We start from the raw sequence: 20655 nt of genomic DNA, 5'->3' as shown, positions 1-20655 counted from the left end.
TAAGTTCTTGACCTCCGCAGCCACTATCTTGGCATGGTACAAGGCCAAGCGTCACGTCCTTTGGATGACCGGTCTTGCATTCGGAAAGACATTCAACTGGTGGCAAATGAAGTTAGAGTCGACACCAAGCATATCGTAAGGCGTCCATGCAAAGGCCTCCATGTTAGAAACCAAAAGGTTGACATAATCGAGTCGCTCGGCGCTAGACAAAGATGATCCCAAAAGAAAGAACTTATTTGGATCATTCTTGTCGATGCGCACTTCCACCAAATCTTCAATTGAATTCTCCTTGGCCTTTCTTCCCACGTCTTCCAGGACTTCCTTCCCTTCTGGTCCTTCTATTATTTGAACGAAGCCTTTGGTAGCCCGGCTACCATTTACTGCAACAAAGCACTGTTTTGCCGTTACTTGGTCTCCCCAAACCTCTTTTACTTGTCCGGCTAGCACTGGAAAGCGCAGGACCTAGTGGTAAGTTGACGCTACTGCCTGCATGATGTGCAGCCATCTCCTCCCCAAGATTAAGTTGTAGGTTGAGGGGACCTTAAGCACCCAAAATTCCACTTGCCTCATGACCAATCCTGCTTTGACAGGCAATATGATCTTTCCGATCGACCATTCCGGTTGAGAGTTGAAGACAACCAAAGGAGACATTGCTGGAGCCAAGTCTTTGTCCTCTAACTTCATCTGTTTGAACGCGTCATAGTACATGATTTCGATCGAACTCTCATTGTCAATCAGAATTCTTTTGATGTCGAAGTCTTTGAAGCGAAGGGTCACCACTAAGGCATCATTATGAGGCATTTGAATTCTCTCTAAGTCCTTGCTTGAAAAGGTTAGGACGTCTTTTACCTCGGTCTTTCCTTTTTTCACTCATGTACTCAGCTTTCTTGATCATCCTGCTCAGCTCGCAAACCCGTGCTGGTTCGATGATGCCATGAATGACATTGATTACGCCATAAGGCGCTGCATCCAGGACAACAAGGCCATTTGGCTCGGCCTGTCCTTAGGGAGCGGCTTTCATACCCCCGTCTATGTACTGGTCCAGATGCCCAGCCGCCACCAGCTCCTCCAAATGTTGTTTGAGTGGCACATAGTCCTCCGTTCAGTGCCCTCTTTCTTCATGGAAGGTGTAGCAATACCTCGACTTGAAGCCCCTCTGTGTGTTTCCCAATTTGGCCAGCCAACGGACATAAGATTCACCTTTCGCTTAGGATGCGATAAATAGGGATTTTAAAGGCAGTGGTGATGCCGGTTCGTGCTTTCAATTTTCTCTTGGCATCTTCCTCTTCATTACAAGGAGTGTTAGCTCGGTCGTTTCTGCGATTTTTGTTCCTATCATTGCGGTTTGAACCGCGATGTTGGTCTCTAGCTTGGTCATTTGAGCGGTTGTTCTCCTGTCCCACCGAGTGAACCTTCCGTGCCACTCTTTTGTCCACTGCAACCGGATTTTCCTTCTTGGTTGTGGTGGTGGCATCATCCTCTACTCGGATATGTTCGTTGATCCACTGCATCAAGGATTCCATGGTTGTAGATTGGTGCATTGTGAGCGAGTCTTGCAGCTTATGTCCGACTGGAAGACCCCGCTTGTATTGGGCGATCGCCAGATTGGTGGGATAATCAAGGATTTCATTGTAGGTTTCCCAGTACTTGGGTATGCCTTTAAAGAGCCTCCAGATTCCATCTTAACACTCAGGAGATGGTTGAGCTCTTTCGGTGTTCGAGTGTTGGTCTTGAATCTGGTGACGAAAGCCTCTGCTAGTTAGGAATATGAGACACATCAAGGCGTCATTACACCGGTGGCCAGTCGTTACTTGCTGGTAATGACTCACGTGCATGTACGGATCTGTCTTGCTGTCGTATAGCGTGAACTTAGGTTGGTGGAATCCGGCAGGGAGCGGCGTGCTCTCGATTTTTGGGGACAGTACGGTAGCGGTAAGTCTCGCTAGCTCTCTGTTCACTGGCACTGGGGCCATCACTCTAGGTGCTGGCATTGTCACTTCCTTACTGCAATAGATTTAGGGACTCAGCCTTTGCAACGCCGGCAATCTTTGGGTCTCTCTACAGCGAGCCTGCTCCTCCAAAACATCCCTTAAGTTCCCCGAATGAGCGGAGTAAGAGTATCTTGACGTCGTCAATGGACGTGAGGGACGGTAGCTGCTGTCGCGAGTGTAAGATCCCTCCACTTGTGGATCGGAGTCTCCAACCCCATAGCTTCTGGTGATAGAGAGAGAGGGCGTCCTATCTTGGCGACGACTGCCTGAGCGAGGAGGCGGGGTGCGCTCACTGTGGTTGCCCTCTCCAGCGACACCCTTCCCCTTGATCTAGCGCTTCAGCGCCTCCATTTCAACCACCATCTTGCGAATGAGGGCGTCTTGGTCTCTGAGTTAGTGCTCCAGGCATTGACCATGTGGCTCTCCCCGTCGTCGATAACCCTCTGGACTCGTTGAGTGGTCAGTGCACCATGCGCATTTGTCTCGCACACCTCTAGAAGAGGTTTCCAAGCCCGCCATAGTCGGAATAGCAGGAGGGCCATCTCTCTGTCGGACAGACTCTGGTGCGATACCATCGACAACGGACAATGGAGTTTCGTCATTGTTAGCCATGAAAATGGTCGAAAAAGCTTGAAGAACAAGGTTTGTCTGTCAAAGTTGTCCCACAGACGGCGCCAATTGTACGGGGGTGTAATATTCTTCGTTCTTCGCACTCCTTGAGCCCAAGCTTCACGTAATGCCGTTTAACCTGAAAACAGAAAGACGGTGAGCTACCCGACGGTGTGCTGCCGGATAAACCCTCCGATGATCAAGTTAGCACACTTGGAGAAAAAGAAGAATGTAGAGAGCGCTCTAGAGAGAGAGAGAGAGTTGTGAATTCCTTCAGATTTCTTACCTCTAACGTCTCCCCATTCCTTCTTTTCTAGGCTGGCCATGCAGCCTCAGAGACTGTGGGCACACTACATCTGTTGTCCTTCCCTGGACAGGTGTCTATACTCCCCTCTAATTTCCTTACACACGTAGAGACCAAAACCTCCAAACAGTATTTGTCGAACAGCCAAACGGTATTGACGCATACCAAGAGTGGATTTTCCCTTCTTCATATCATTGGTCCAGGTGGCTCACACAACCGGGCTACCACGATCGACATATCACTTAGAAGAAACACGACAATGGCTGGGATGGTCGAACTATAATAAATCGGTTTGTATGAACTGACCAGTCGTGAGGCGCGGTTTGACATCTCAGTCTCGCCTCGCTACCTTGTAAAACATCTCGGCCCAAATTCAATCTGGACTGTCTGTGGCTCGGCCCAACACATCACTGCTAATCTAACTGAATATCAGGTCGAATCACAACTAGGTTGAGCACCTGCATGTCTTCGCATTCTGGTTAATGGTTTGCTCGGCCCAACGTAATGGCCAGGGAGCTGCGTTGGTTCAGTTCGGTCAGACACAGGGTTTGGCCCTCGCAAGGCCCAACACCATACCTCGCGCTACCATATCTCGGCGCAAATCCCCCTCTCAAATAACATGAAAACATGAAAACAAAAGTGTGTTATGGAAATACGCATGTATTTGCAAAATAACGCTATTGCTCCAATCTATTTGACCACATTTGTTAATAATTGTACAAATTGTTTATCGTGAATTTGTACCGTTTCATTTTATTATGTTGGCATCAGGATTTTGCATAATAAAAATTAACAATTGCCAAGTTTAACAAGAAAATATTTCATGACAACCTAAAAGAAAGAAGATTTTATTTAGTGATCTGTAAATAAAAAATAACTTGTTAAAAAAAATTGAATCTTTTTTACTCTCAACATTTCATGACATGAATTTTTTTTTTCTTTAACAAGCAAAAACAAAATGTTTTAATAACATAATTTCCATTTCTCATATACACACAAACAATCTTGTAATATACTTCTCGCTGCCCCCACCAACAAAGCTACTACGCTTGCGGTCACGCTACCAACGCACATGCAATAGTCGCCCTCACATTGGCCATTTCAATGTCTTCATCTCCTGGCATCATTATTTCTCCAATTATTGTCATTGTTGGGTGGTCGGGAAAGTTCAGCGTTTCGTAGTCCTCAGCATTTTGGATATTTTGCAATACTTCATCAATGAGGCTATTTCGTCTTATAAAATTATGTAAGGTCATTGATGTTGCAACTAAGGAAACTTGTACTGTCCAAAAATCGTATTTCATCATGTTCTTCAAGATGCCCTACCTTGATTTCCTCGCCCCAAACATTCTCTTGATGCAACTATGCAACGACAAGTGTGCCCTATTAAGCGTTCGTAGCCATACCGTGGTCGTCGGTTGTGATAAGCCAATTAGTGATACCGGTAGCCCTTGCATGGTGCCAAGAACCTTTTCTAATTATTATACCCACTATTAACCAAGTAGTATTTATCTGCACATAAACAATTAGTACATATCACACAACATTTACATAAAGTAAAGAAATTTACAAAAACTAGTGCATATATATCAAATAATTATTGCATACAATTTTATTAACAATCAACTTTTACCTGGTTCCGGATGCGGGAATCGATGCACGTTATTACTTGTAACGTAATGTAAAACTCTATTGTCGTGCATGCTTCGATCCTAGCTACAGGAAACAAAAGTGAAGTATAAATCAAAGTCACACACAGCAATAATATTTTGTGTGGGAATTTCTTTGTGGCCACCGGTACGGCCCTACGTTCGACTATTTTATCCAGGCCACTATGTGCTACCAATGCAGTCCTATCTCACGTGTTGTTACACATTGTTGCAAAAATGCAAATTTGTGAAGCACGTGTCAAAGAAAAAATACAAGTATTGCACCTAGAATGGCAAGTATTGTGTTTGGATGCTGACGTTGTTGCACAACTGTTGGGTCTAAACTTCTACTATGGACGTCTGTGAAGGATATCATTGCCTGCAACACTTCATGGAAATTTCTTGGCACCGTCTCCTCGGAGTGCTGAAGGCGTTATATTAATGTCTTCTAGGCAAGCCCTACAAAATATTTATGAAAATAGCCACCTTTTGTTTGACCTCTAAACTGTGCTCGCATTTAGGTATCGGTAGGCTAAAGTTGACAAGAACTTAGCACAACAATAAAAAAAGGCTCTTCGGCATGCGTATCACATCTTCGCAATGCCCATGATGGCCCTGAAAGAACTCGTAAATCCATAATTGTCCCATTAGTATAGAAGTATTTCGTAGTATACAAGTTCGAATCAGTTCCCTCTACCATGTCGGCAGCAATTTCATCAATTGAGCCTCGTAGTGCTTGGTTACCGCCAAAGTTACTAGGACTGGTTGAGAATAGTAATCACAAACAATAAAACTTGTGCAACTTATAAATTTGTAAAGTATTCTAACAAATATTGGAGTAGTTGGTTGGTGTATCGTATTGTCCACAACTTGAAACTAAAAACATTTATTTAAAAAAAAAAAAAAATATATATATATATATATAGCAAACAACAAATCCGTTGTTTGCATAAAAAAAATATAAAAATTATGTATACTTTTTTTGAATTTGTCTTTATTTAACAAGCAAAAAAATATAACGAAAATAATAATTATTGCATATACCAAATTTTTTGGTAAAACAAGACAAAATTGTTTATTTGGCAAACATTTTTTTGACAGCTAAATGAAAAATACAACCCACAATTCAAAAAATACCCTCAATTTTGTGTTTTCAATAACCAAATGAAATAACCCACACCTAGGCCTGTCAACGAGTCAGATCCAAGTCGGATCTGTCAAAATTCGATCCGATCCGATTAACCATTAATCCGAATCTAAATTCTATTATTAAAAATCCGATTACTCGCGATCCGATCAGATCCGTTTTACACAGATCTCTCTCTCTCTCTCTGTGATTAGCCAGCCATATAAAGTCAATAAAATACCAATTATAAAAAAATATTGTTTGTAACATCAAATTTTGAATACTTCTACTACTCAAGATTATGCAAAACTTTTTTTTTTTTTAGTATCTAACACAATCAATGCTTTTTTCTGAAAAAAAAAATAAAAAAAAAAAAGGATAGAACATAATAAGGGGAGATAAATACAAAAAGCAAACAAATCAACCCCTCATCTGAGTAGAGCTAAAAAGACCTAAAACAAAAAAGAAAGTATGGATGAAAACAACATTAATAGGAACACAAATGGACAGAACCTCCCTAAGCTGGCCTAAAGCTAAAACAAAAAAACTGAACCCTTAATCATTCCAAAGATGCAAGCATCCATAAAGCTAGCCCCAACCTGCATAGAGAAAACAACACAAGCCATGAAAGAAAAACAGTGAAGAAAAACAACCTGGAACACTAATAAATGTATATAACTGGAATTGGCATATATCTTAAAGAGTATGTAATGTAATGTAATTCTCATGGCATGTCCCAAGAGATAATGGCAGAAACTCTGCTACCCAAGGCGATAGGATGTGAAAGCCTCCCTTTAAAAAATTCAAATATAATGAACTAAAATTTAAGGTGAATTAAGTTTTAGCAAGACAAAAATATCAAAAAAATGGGTCATAATGTCCGTTCCCTTTCCATAGACACACATAGGTTTGACTAGGGTAAGGCAATAATTGGTGAAAAAGGTATACAGAGATCCTATAGTGGGTGTATATGACAGAATGATATTTAAGTACTAAGGGCAACATACAATAAGAGAAGGGCAACCCCATTGCCAGAGCAATAGTGACTACTGCTATGGCAGAGCATAATCACTCAATGCATCAAAAAAGTTTTTACTCGACCCCAACAATAGAACTACCCTTATAGAAACTCAACAGAATTTTTAGACAAACTAAACAATGTAAATCTTGATAACAATAATTAATCCAAAAATATCAAGCTCCAAGAAGAAACGTTATGTACCCACATTTCACCACAAGAGGGGTCACCTCTTTCAAAGCCAAAAATAGTGAGACATCTTCAATTCTAAATTACAAAGCCAACGAGAGTCAAAACTTGACGGAGAAAAAATGTCAAAATTCTGATACACTTCCAATGTTAGTAATAGTTTACACCACAAGAATGGTGATGCAAGTCTTTTACAAACAATTTTTAGTTGCAATCGAACACTTACTGGTAGCTTTACAGGAAAAGGAAACCTCCTGAAACACAAGTTTATTCTAGAGAGAAGCATAAAGGACTGACCTAAACTAAAGCATAAATAAGCTAGTAAGAGAGAGAGTAAATAAATTGTATAGAGGAGACATAATTAAAGCTATATACTCACGATTCTTCCAAGTCAATAACTTTGATAGCAACCATTTTGTTAAGCTCATTATCAAACCTGCAAATCAAGAAAGTTACTACCTTAATATGCAAACAGATTATCAAATTATGTCATAATACGATGAATAAATGACAAACCAAGTGATATAAAGCAGAAACAAAGTTCACCAAGGCATCAAAACCAACACAGAAACAATCCATCTACTCATGTCATCATTCTTCTACATCTGCAATTTCAAAATAATGTGACATTAAGATATTTATAGAACTAAACTAAAGAACATCTAATTATTTAAAAACTTCAATATTTCACTTACTTCTATTTTTGGTTGATTCAATCCAATCATTGCAAGTGATCAAGGCCTCCACAATATCTGGAAGTAATGAAGAAAGTGTCTCATCAATCGCCCTACCTCCTACACTAAACACTGCCTCTGATGCAACCGTAGTAGCTAGAACACTTAAAACATCATGATCCATCCTTGCCAAAGTAGGAAATTTTGCTTTATTCACTTTCCACCAATGTAGAATATTGAAACTCTCATTACTTGGAAACACCAACTCGTCCAAGTATTGCTCCACCTCTAATTTTTGATAGGCATGAATGTTAGAAGCACGTTCTTGGGCATACCACGTATGAAAAGCAGCCAAACTTTCTTGTTTCGAAGAACTGACAAGCAATTGACTACCATTTGAGCTACTATTTTCAAAAACAAGTGCAATGCAACTCATAGAATCAGAAGAATCACTCCTATACTCATAAAAAAAAGATCAACAAAACCATTACAGACCCTTTGATTATGCTTATTAGCATCAACACCATAAATAAGCCTAAAGTAGTATTCCACCAAGTCCATTTTAAATCTCGGATCGAGAACCACTGCAATTGCTAACACCAAAGAACATTCTTCCCAATATTTTTGAATTCTCACTCTCATTGGACCAGCCATCAATCGAATGCAATCACATTCACTTTGCCCCCATTTTTTCATTTCAAGTTGAATAAGACAAATATCGGGAAAAAACACATTTGAAGTAGGAAAAGTGGTACCACTAAAGTGAGATGTAGCATCAAAAAAAATCTCCACGCACCCACAAATCACATTTGCTACATGCCACTCATCCTCAGAAGGATTGTGCTTATATTGTTTGTCAATTTGCCCTAAGCCGCGGAATGCACTTTTCAAATCTAATGCAGGTTCAAGCATTGAATAAGTGGAGTTCCATCTAGTAGGAGCATCTATGGGGATTTTCTTTTTATGATGTAACTTAACATGATTCACTGCAACATCAAATTTTTGTTTTCCATAAGGAGACCTCTCTAAATATCTCACACTTTCTCGAATTTTTGAAATAAGACTCCCCAATCACCCTGAACAACTAAATTCAATATGGGCGCACTACAATGCACATGAAACAATTGTCCACCCAAATGTAATAACCCTTGGTCATGTAGCCATCACTTTAAGAGTGTCACCATGACATCATTACTCGTTGCATTATCGACTACCATTGAAAACAACTTCTTATCTATGTTCCACTCTAAAATTAGATCTTTGATAAAGCTAAACAAATGGTCTCCATCATGCAGGTAATCAATGCGTCTATAGCAAGGATTTTCTTCGTTAACTCCCAATCATTAGTCACATAATGGGCAGTCAAACATGTATAGGTAAAATTCTGATGGTCTGAAGTCCATATATCAGTGTCAAGGTGATCTTAGAAGAGAGTTCATCCAAAAATTGATATAACTTGGCATTTTCTATTTCATAAACATCAAGGACATCCGGCCTAACAGTGTTACAAGAATCAAGTTTGAACATTGGTTGAAGATTATTGCAAAATATTTCAAAAAATTCATGCTCAGCCATGTTAAAAGGATAATTATGCTTGATTACCATCCTAGAAAATCCATACGACTTCTCTCTTGATCAAATTTAAAAGTTGCAGCCTTAGAAGTAGATTCAGAAGCAACCTTACTAGCATTCCTAGGGGCATTTGGTCCTTTAAGTACTGGACATGTCTTCGACAAATGATTTTTTAAATGACTAGTCCCTTTCCTACTCTCTCCAACAAATTCCCTATTGCAATGCTTACATCTAGCTATGTCATTTCCATTCGGTCCTTTAAATTTGACAAAGTCATTCCATACCTTTAAAGTTAGTTTTCGAATCCTCTTTGTGGGTCCTTGAGATACATCGTCATCCAACTCGGCATCATCAACAATAATATGTTCGCTATAATCTAAAGACATCTATGGCTCAAAAACTCAAATATGCACTGCACAAGAAATCAAACATAAAGGAGCAGAAGTTGGCAAGATAATTACGCATCGAACAGAACTGTAGACAAGCACAAACAGTGTGCACCCAACACTTCAATTTGGAAATTATATAGATTTGTGTGCATGTGATCAATCTATTGTACTGGCATGCAGAATTCATTTAAAAACAACAAAACTGATAACCTAATTTATAATCAGACTCACAATTGGCAGTCTGAAAAATCAAATAAAAAAACATAAAAGAAAAATCATGAATACTTGTTAACATGAAGGAAAAACCTCATAAACCACATTCAATGAAGTGGAGAAAAACTTGACAATATGATTCCACTAAAGAGGCAAATATCCCTCCATCAAAAGATACCATGCAAATTAAGCATTTCTCTGTTAAAACATAGGGCAAGTCTGATCCTACAACTAACAAATATTTTCTACAATAACTCAAATTTAACTCATGTTTGAGAGAGTTTCTGTGATTCACCGATCAATATACTAAATTTAGGTGAAATATGGTTCTCTAACATCTAAGAAACAGAAAACCCAGAATCTGAAACAAATTATGACATATAAATGATATGTGTATATGAGTAGGAAGAACCAAAGTGTAGCAAAATGAAGCCTCGTTGTATTGAAGCATGCAAACAAAGATTAGTAAAGTAATGCCTTCCTTCTTGAAGCATTATTAAAAAAATAATGTCTCAATCCACTAATTTCTTCAAATAACCAAACAAAGCAAATAAGACTCAGGATCTGGCATTTATTCTCCTTGAGAGTTGGTGCTTTGTACAAAACTTCCAAGACCCTAAACATGACTAAGCTCCCTATTATTCTCTCTCTTTCTTCTCCATTCCATAGCCACCACCACCACCACCACCTAAACTAAAGCTGATGTCACCTTGAGCGTCATTTGAATTTTGAAGTTCTGAATTCTGCAACTAACTAAAAATCCAGAAGACCAGAGAAAGTCCACCAGGCACATATAAACCCAAGTGCTATCAAAATGCAATCTTCCCTGAAGTCAAAGACAACAACTAGTAAGTGGACTATCTTATTATCCCAAGGAAATATAGTAACTGCCTCCAGAAACCAAAATCGAGACCGCCATATTCAAGTCACAAAATAAAATATGCACACATGACTCCCAATCCCAAATAAATAATACTAGTAAGCAAGTCACAATCCAATGATGGGTTTCGTTTCACCAAACTAATCTATTCTTATCACGACACTACAATAAGTTGGGTCTTGGATGACGAATTTTTTTTGTCTCCAAAGAGCTAATTTCATCAGTATAGATATTTGTGAGGAAATAATTTTGTCACCAGGTTCGTCATTGAATGTTTGTCACTAAAAAGCATCATGATGAAAAATAATTTCGTCACCAATGAAATTACTTCAGTGACGAAACTTTTTGTCACCAATAAAACAGCATTTTGTCATCAAAAATCCTCATTTTCGTCACCAAATAGTTATTCAATACTATATTTATAACTTTAGTTGACCAATAAATTTGTCACACATGTTGATCATTAATGAGGAAATAATTTCGTCGCAGTAAAATGTAAAGTTGACGAAATTTTTTGTCTCCAAACGTCATACATAGGTGACGAAATATATTTCGTGGAAAAAATATATATATATATGTGACGAAATGTTTAGTCACCAATGAAAACTTTCATATATAAGCTGTAATAAATTTTGTTACAAAAAATATTTATTAGCGACAAATAATCACTTTGTCATAATAACAAGTACAGATGATGAAAAAATTTGTCACTAAACTTGTCCCATATTTTATATTTCAATTTAAATTATTATTTCACAAATATTCTTGCTCATATCCCAATTGCCTTTTAAATGTACTAAGAAATCCACTAGCTATTATACACAGTCCACACAAAAAATTTACTAAACAATTCATATTATAAATCAAAATATATCCATCAAACAAATTTAATAATAATCCATTAAGTATAACAAAAACAAAAAAAACTATCATAGCAAATTCCAAAATGAACTAACGTGGAGTCCACACAAAAATATAAGACAGACCATGGGACAAGAAAGGGAAGAAAAAAAAAAAAAAAAAAAAAAAAAAAAAACTAGAGAGACAAAGTTATAAAGGATGTGGTAGTGATGTCATAGACAAGGAAATTTGACAGAAAATTAAGGGTAATATTGATTTGGTGGTTTGATTATGTGACTTTGATTTCAATTATCTTGCAAGACTTGTGGTCATTTGTTGTTGCTTTACGGATTTGGTGGTTTGATTATGTGGCTTTGATTTCCCTCCACATGCACTTAATTAATTTCCCATGGTTGTTTGTGTAAGTTACTATACGTCAACTCTTGCTTATCTTTTCTCAGGTGTACATATATTCCAACAGTAGCAGATTGGCACAAAGGCTCATATTTGGCAATATGAAAGAAATACTTGTGTGGATTTTTCGATACCATAGTGGGGTATATTACACACTCCTTGAATGCATTTCTTTGTTTTAAAAAGCTATTATATTACTATTTCATGCTAGGTAAATCATCATTCACTACTATTATGTGCAGAAACAAGCAGTTATGTTGAAATATCAGAATCTATGGGAGTAGATAGGCCAGCAGAGATGCTATTTGTGACTGATGTCTATCAAGAAGCTATAGCTGCCAAGGCAGCAGGTAAGATGCTTAACTTTTGATCTTTTGGAAAGGTTTGAATGATGTAAACCATTGATTAGGCAGAATGTAAGGAGAAGAAGACTTGATGATAGAGAAAGACAATGTACAACATGTAAAAAGATCCTACTATGCGTTTTGATAAATCAATGACATTTACATTCCAGGTGGGTTAAAAAGTCTCTTTTTTTTTCTCTCTCTCTCTCTCTCATAATTCTATAGAAGTTATGTTAGTCCTAACTTTTAGAGTAAAATTGCAGTTCACTAATGAAACAGTCAGGCTCACCAATATAGTTCCAGCAATTTTCAGAGAAGCACTAAAAGAAATCAATTATAAAGGTATGTCCATATACAATTAAGTGGTCAATTTCTATCAATGCCAACAGCCTTGAATTTATTCCTACAAAGAAAAATACATCCAATTTGACATACCTTAGCATAATAATAAAAATTTTCTTTCTTTTTGCCATTACCAACAAGACCTGAATTAAAATAAAATCACAATTCAATGTTGATTTTTATTTTTATTTTTAATCAGACACTATGGAAACACAAAAGCAAGATAGTAACAACATTAAATTCCAATCTCAGTGACACCAAGTATCATTATAATAGAAAGCACACACTATAGGCATAAGCTTGAATATGTTCCACCCAAAAAAGGGATGTGCAAAAAATCGCCCAACCTGCCTACGCAATTCAAAGTTCTAGAAAATGCTATCTCTGCTTGTGCAGATAAAATGATAGTAAGGCTGTGTTTGGGTCATGGAATTGGGGTAATGATTTGGAAATGGAAGGGAAAATGTAAGGGAAAAAGTGGAAAAAAAACAGCCTAATAGACAAAAACTGCCAAATTGAAACTGCTTAAATAAATCAACCGACCCACTGATTCATAATTGATAACAAATATATGATATTACATTCAAACAAACAACCCAAAGTACCCATCAAATAAAAAATATATAGAGTCCCAAAAACATCCAAGAAAATGTTTTAGAATTAATTTTCCATTCAAACAAACAACCCAGACCTCTTATATAAAGGAGAAACACAAGTACAAGGTAGTCAAAAGCAAATACAATGACAAACACAAATGGAGCACAACCATAAACCCTCAAAACAACAATTCAAAATAGATACACTAGATCCACTCAAAGAACATCAATCGTCAAAAAACCGGAGGAACCTAAGCCCAAGATTAGAAATCAAAAACAGAACAAAAATTAAAGCCAAAAATTCGGAGAAAGCTTAGAAATTCAATTACCTGAAATAGTTTGATTTTGAGCTCTCCTGATATGAGCTTGTTTTGTCGAAGTCACAAAAGAAGACGATGAAAGATAGATTTGATACTAACCAGAGAGCTCACCAAAGAATACCTAGATCAGCAACAGCAGAGAGCTCGATTTGGCTAAGTTCATTGTCATGAATCGGCGCAAGAAGAGACGATGAGAGAGAGATTTGATTATGAGAGATCTATTTCAAACCTAATGCACTTTTCAAATCTAGTATTCTTCTATGAGAAATGATGAAAAAGACGATGAGAGAGAGATTTGATTTAAAAGATTTGATTTGGTTTCAGGGAATTCAATGTAATCAGATTAGGCAAACAAATGGACCAGATCGGATTTATCCGAATCTGACCCGTTTTAAATCGGGTTACGCAGATACGGATTAAACAGATATTTAGATTCGGATTTGTATAAATGGACCAGGTTAATTGGATCTGATTCAGATCAGTTCGGGTTATACCCAATTTGTTGACAGGCCTGCCCACAACCTTACTGTATGAAAAATAAAATAAAATTATTACAAGACAAGTTTTCTAAAAAATACTAAGGACCAGGACAAAAAATGAACCTTACTGTATGTAAAAAATTGGTATTTGTTGTGAAACATTTATATAAATCACAAGTGCAAACATTGCATTACGAAATAAGTTTGTGAAAATTGGTTTTTCTTATGCAAATAAATACTAATTTCTAGTTGACATCTTGGTTTGAACAAAAAAACAATTCAAACAAAACAAAAATGTCAAAATCGGGTTGAAACACATAATGAAATAAACAAAATGTGTATAGAATGAGAAGCTAATCATTGTGCATTTTGAGGACAACAATATAAAAGAAAAAAAGAAAACCATATATGAAAATTTCTTACTGCTGCAAATACCACTCGAGGAGAAGAAAAAAAAAATATGTCCCAACATATTGTTCACATTCTTTCAATCCTTGCACACAGAAGCAGTGGGACGAACAACCAATTCAAACCACCCGTTCGAGCTTGGTATATGAAAATCAATAATTTTTTTCTAAGTTTGTTTAGCATGACAGTAGTAAAAGTTACAAGAAAGTTGATTTTCTTGTATAACTCATAATAGCATGATAACTAAGCTTCTAATTTCTTGCAAAAGAATACGGAAAAATACAAGAAAATTTAAATTTATTATAAAAATAGTTACTTATAATTAGGATTCCTATTTTCTTGCAAAATTTTCATCTTAATCAAATTCATACAAGAAAATTTATTTTCTTTTTTTAACATTACTTTATACCATTTTCACTTTTGAAAACGAAGCCTTATACAAAAAATAAAAATTCAAAGTTTGATCTTTTAATAAAATAAATCTTGAGTTTTTTTATTTTTTATTTTTTAATTTAAATTTTAAATTTTCATTTATTTTTAATCTAAACCATTTACCTATTTTCATTAAATAAAACTGATGGAACAACGATATTTAGTCATTAAACTCAATGAAAAAAAATATTCAGACATTTTATATACACCTATATTTGTTGGCACCATAAAATATTCTTATTATCAGTATTAGTATTTGTATTAGTATTGTTATTATTTTCAAGACACGTGGCATCCTCTTATTCATTTGGAAGTTAAAAGAAGTTATGGAGATAATGGAGAACATGGAGGACAAAGTGGAGAACATGGAGCATGAATTAGAGATTAAAGAAAGTTATGAAGACATGGAGGGATATGGGGTATTGTGGGAATGAAGATGGAAGAATGGGTAGTTTTAGGTGGTTATTGGGTAGTTATTGTTAGAAGTTTTTTCCTACAAATATTTGCCTATAAATAGCCATTCATGGCTACATCGTAAGGGACCCAGACTCAGATCCAGAAACCAGTTTATTTACTTCTTATTTCCTTTCTAATTTTTACATTTCCAGTTTTTTATATTTTCAGCACTTCAATTCCTGTACTACACTTAATTTCCTCAGAGTAGCTTTAAGTAATTACTGTAGATCTTTTCAAGACTGGGTCATTTCATTGTAAGTTATTATTCACTCAATGAAATTCAGTTTTTAAATTGTTCTGTATCTGTTATTTCTTATAAATTTCTCTTAAAACAAGTACCACGACCCAAACTCGCCCCCTATAAGTTTAGCATCGTAACCGGCCAGTAATCTTTAGATTACCAAGGCCTCTGAACAGAATAGCTTGTAATTAGGGGTTGCGGAAGCAATTAAAGAAACATACATAGTCCAATGAGCTGTAGAGACATATATAGGACAAGAATTTTAAACTTATATACACACATGCATGACATTATAAATACAATAGTCTTACATCACCCATTTACATAGATAAAGTCAAAAGGGAACCTAGCCCAACTACAGATAAATAGAACAAAACCAAATAAAGCCTTGACGTGGAGCTCTCAAAGGAACCTCCTTGGGAGGCGCGGTGGTTGGCTGACCAAAGAGAATCTTAGGCCGTCAACTCTGGGCCTGACCACGTGCCTGATCACCTACATAAATATATAATATAGTGAGTTGGAGCCTAGTGAATAATAACAAAGTAAAGGGTTTAATGAATATTGTCCATAACAGTTATAGAAAACAGAATTCAGTAGTTATCAGAAATGGATTCATAATCATGTTCAGAAATCATAGGTCATAACAGATACAGACTCAGAATCATATTCATAATCAGAATTTTCAATTAATCATACGTGGTACATTCACTAGTACTAGCAGAAACAATAGACCCATAGAGGGACAGCCATAAAGGCATACAGTTGACCCATAAAGAGACATCCATAAAGACATACAGTTGACTCATGTGCACATAGATGGTACAATTGGCTCATGAGACGTACAGTTGGTCCATAATTGGGACATATACAGAAGGATCCATAACAGTTGGCTCATGAGACGTACAGTTGACCCATAATTGGGACGTAACAAAATAGATAAAAGATGTCATCTGAAGCTAAGAATGCCATGAATACATTTCAAAAACATTGGACAACCATTCATTCATACAGAAACTAATATTACAAAAACAAATTATCTTATATCATTCAGAAAATACTCATAATTGAACATAGCTTTATAAGGTTATTACTCACAGATGGCTCTAAAGCAGATGGACAGAACAGATAACCGAATAGTCTACGGCGCGTGACCTACACAACACATAATAGATACACATTTGAAACATATGCTCAAGATATAATTCACTCATTACGTTTCATTCTTAGCGTGTTCTCAACCTTTATTCTCATTATTGAGTCTTAATCTTGGCCTAGGAATGCCTAGGATACAATGAGGATACAAAAATATATTTGAAAATACTTGGTCAAAAATGCTGGAAACAGGGGTCTCGCTCGAGCGCAACTTCCTTCGCTCGAGCGATTTGTAAACTTTGCAAAAGTACTGGTTGCTCCATTTTGCTGCTCGACGATCGCTCAAGCGTGAGACTCAAGTCCTCGCTCGAGCGCAAATCTTGCCGCTTGAGCGGTCTGCAAAACATGAAACTTCTAGGAGCTAGCATTTCACGCTTGAGCGAACATTTGGTCGCTCAAGCGGAAGTGTAAGATCAAAGAGTGGTCGCTCGAGCAGAGAATCCGTCGCTCGAGCGGAGAAGCAGAATCTAGAATATCCAGATTGCACTCTTTAGCTTAAAATCCAAATTCAACCTTTCAAAACACAAATCTTGGACCCTAAAACTTGAGGAAACAAGTCTAAACTTCGAAAACATAAAGAATTAATGATCATTTCATGAAATCAAGGCCCATAAGTGTGTCAATTATACAAACTCAAGCTTGAATTGTGAAAACATAACATGAATATGACATGCATGGAGTATTTAACCTCCAAGTTTCCAAATCATGAGCAAATGAGATGTTAGGTAAAAAACTTGTTGAATTCTTTAAACAAAACCAGGATATGGACATGCATGTGGAAATTCTTGAAAATCAACTTACAAAATTATGAGAATTATGTATTCATGCATGAGATGTTCTTCTTTCCCACTTCCTTAGTGCAAATCATGCAACCCATGGCCCAATTTCTTGAATGTGTGTACCAACCAAGTAAATTACAAGACTAAAAGCTTGATTGTTTACCTTAGATGCTTAATGGTGTTCTAGAGGTTCAATTGCTTGAGTTTCCAAATCCAACCTTCAACTCTCCACAAGTCCTCTTCCAATTCTTGAGTTCAAACACTCTCTCTAGGCTCCCCGCTCACTCTCCCACATTTTTGCTCTCAAGGAGATGAAATGAGAGTGTAAAAATGCATTCTAGAGCCCACTCATGCCTTATATAGGCTCAATTATGAAGGCTTAATTAATGATTAATCAGTTGACATTATTTACTCTAATTTAATCGTTCTGAATCAAATTTCAATTAAACCTACCATAATGTTCTAAAAATTCCAAATAACACATATACCAAGTCAATTTAGTGATCGGATGCCGATAAGGTCTTCAATTCGCAAAATAGAACAAAACCAGAGACAGATATTCCAATACAGAACAGATAGAAACTCATATAATACATAACACATGTAATGAATGCAAAATTTCATCTTAATTAATTATTAAGCATTCGTAATCATGGATTATACGTTAATCAGAGATCGGAGTTGTTACAATAAGCCACCAGCAAAATTCCTCTTCAGTGAGCCTGAAAGAACTTCAACACAATCGTCTGACAATTGGTTGGCAATTATAAATTTTGTAAGGACTTATTGATCCTTGCTGGCACGCTTAAAATTACACAATTAACATTTGAAAGCAAAAAAGCCAACATATATTTTTTGGCACGCCCGGTGGGACTACTATAATGGCTAGACGTAGACAACAAAGAGAAAATGAGCGCCTCAAAGAAGGAAGAAAAGAAGAAATGACAAACGAATTGAATTTTTCTATTCAAATTTGTCAAAATGAAATATATTGGCGTGAAAGAAAAATTTTGGATCTTCAAAAAGAGATCCATTTTCTTGATGAAGAAAACTTCCAAGTTGTTTCTTCATTACCATATTATTTGGTAGAAGAAAAATTACACCATTTAATTGGAGTAATTCATCAACTTGGTGTGGAGATTTGCCAATGGAGACATGAGTTGTCAACCCTCAGTGTCAAGTCTTTAATGACTGAATTTTGAGAGGTTTTACAAAATGCTTTTAAGTCTTTTATGACTAAAACTGGGGAAGAAATAATTTCATCAATGGCTTGGGGGGTTCAAGAGCCAAATTATGAAATTAACATAAAGAAAGAGCATTTCTTGAGCCAAATTTGGCTAAGAATGATGTTCTATGCATGGCTCGGGAGGTCCAAAAATCAATTTGTAAATAGTCAAGTCATGAAAATAATATACCTATGGGGGATTTTCATAAGCCATTAATGGATAACATGGAATTTCTTTAATATTCTTTTTGAATTTTTTTATACATATTGTATATAGGTATATAAAATTTAAATTGAATATAAATATTTAATAATAAATAATTTCATGTTAAATAAAAAATTAAATATAAATTAATAGTAAAAAATAAAAAATAAAAAAATTAATTTGATGAATGCGATACACATAATTAAGCACATTCTTACTTATATATTTATTTATATATCAAGATATTTTTTTTTCCAAATATCATAATAATTAAATTAAAATATTAATTATATAAAAAGAATCTGACAACGACAAAACTGAATACACAATGAAAAATATATTAAAAATAAGTATTTTTCAAATAGATTCCATATAAAATTAGTTATTACAATTGAATTGAGTTTGTATATAATTTTATATGTAAATAGAAAAGGCATGTTGATGTGGCTTTTTACAATAAAATAAAAATAAAAATAAAAAACTTCAACATGTGTCACATAAAAAAATAAAAAATAAAAAATAACTACTTATATATATATATATATATATGATCTGGTACCAAAAACTAAAATTTAGTTGATCTCGAAGCTTGGTTCACCGATTTTTTCTTGGGAGTGGCTCCTCTCTAGTTAGATATCCTAACTGAAGGGAGTTGTTGGTCCTCCATGGGCCTACCACGGAGCCCGCATCTATAATCCAAACAGTTTAATGTGTAGAACTCGTCGAGTATTTCATCCCTGCAAAAATCATATTGATCGGATATCGATAGCAACTTGATCAGATCACATTTGTATAAATAATTATTGTTGACACAAATGTGATCTACTCAAAGTGGCTATCGATATCCGATCAATATGATTTTTTATAAGGATGAAATACTCGACGAGCTCTATGTATTGAATCATTCGAATTATCGATACAGGTTACGTAGTGAGCCCACGAAGGCCCAACAACACCCTCAATCCGATTTGGACTGGAGAAAAGCTATGACATTTTTTTCTTGCAGTCCTAAGAATATCACAACTTGGACATAATTCTGAGCTTGATCCATTGTTTTCCACTTGTAACAAAGTAGACTATTTAACTCTGTTATTTTGAAATATTGCTTTGAGTTTGACATGTACAAATTTGATGATGCTAACAAAAAATTCCTTTATTAAAAATTAATTAAATGATTTCATATCAGATTACAATCTTTCAAGAAAGAGATTAATCCCGACTTCCCATTAATTCCATCGCTCTATAAGAAGAGAATTATCTGTAGAGTACTGCTTAGTTCTGTTACAAATATTAAAATCAAATACAAAACAAAACAAAACAAAACAAAACAAACAAACAAAACAAAACACACACACACACACAAAATACTTATGTATATCTATTTTTGAAAAATCTTGTCAGTCCATAGACATTATGTCTTCAATTTATGATTGGCTTTTATTCTTTGTATGTAAATGTTGGCACCGAATCGATAAGCATTGAGGTCACAAAACCTTTAAGCTTGGCTCCAGAATGTGTGTATCCATCTTCGTCCTTGTATAAAAGAGAGGCATTGGGACTGTTGTTAGGTGGAGGCACTCTTGATTTATGTCTTTCCATGCATTAGTAACGCCCTTGCGCAATTCAACAAGCACTTCTTCCTCTGATGCACCATATTGTTTCATGTAACATTCAACTACAGAGTCTACGTGACCTCTTTTTTGCTCAAACTACAGTTAGTGTTACCATCAAGTTAGAGGATATGATAGCAAATTAAGAATATCTTCAAATTTCATAAATATTGTAATGTATTATAATTTATCTATGTT

General features: G+C 35.9%; 1 protein-coding gene across 13 annotated transcripts; it reads right to left on the bottom strand.

Annotated features, from left to right (window-relative positions):
- Positions 1 to 3818: 3818 nt before the first annotated feature.
- LOC114322521 (zinc finger BED domain-containing protein DAYSLEEPER-like) lies at positions 3819 to 13786 on the bottom strand. Of its 13 annotated transcripts, none has more exons than XR_014366571.1 (7): positions 13480 to 13779; positions 12648 to 12697; positions 7582 to 10560; positions 7403 to 7491; positions 7266 to 7322; positions 4538 to 7140; positions 3819 to 4416 (listed from the first exon to the last, which is right to left on the bottom strand). XR_014366571.1 is itself a non-coding variant. In XM_082924981.1 (6 exons), the coding sequence occupies exons 2-4, from the start codon at positions 12683 to 12685 to the stop codon at positions 7478 to 7480; spliced, it is 405 nt and encodes a 134-aa protein (XP_082781107.1). In that variant the 5' UTR covers positions 12686 to 12697; positions 13480 to 13779; the 3' UTR covers positions 3819 to 4416; positions 4538 to 6278; positions 7266 to 7477. The 13 variants fall into 13 exon arrangements, 1 of the variants encoding a protein (XP_082781107.1); XR_003650777.2 differs by having other exon boundaries at positions 4538 to 6278; XR_014366574.1 differs by having other exon boundaries at positions 4538 to 6278; positions 7433 to 7491.
- Between the last annotated feature and the right edge of the window lie 6869 nt (positions 13787 to 20655).

This window comes from Camellia sinensis, chromosome 4, assembly GCF_055761805.1.
Source record: "Camellia sinensis isolate YWXY chromosome 4, ASM5576180v1, whole genome shotgun sequence".
In the NCBI taxonomy this organism is placed as follows: Eukaryota; Viridiplantae; Streptophyta; class Magnoliopsida; order Ericales; family Theaceae; genus Camellia; species Camellia sinensis.
The sequence above is the reverse complement of the archived record's forward strand: the minus strand, read 5'-3'. Positions and strand labels throughout refer to the sequence as shown.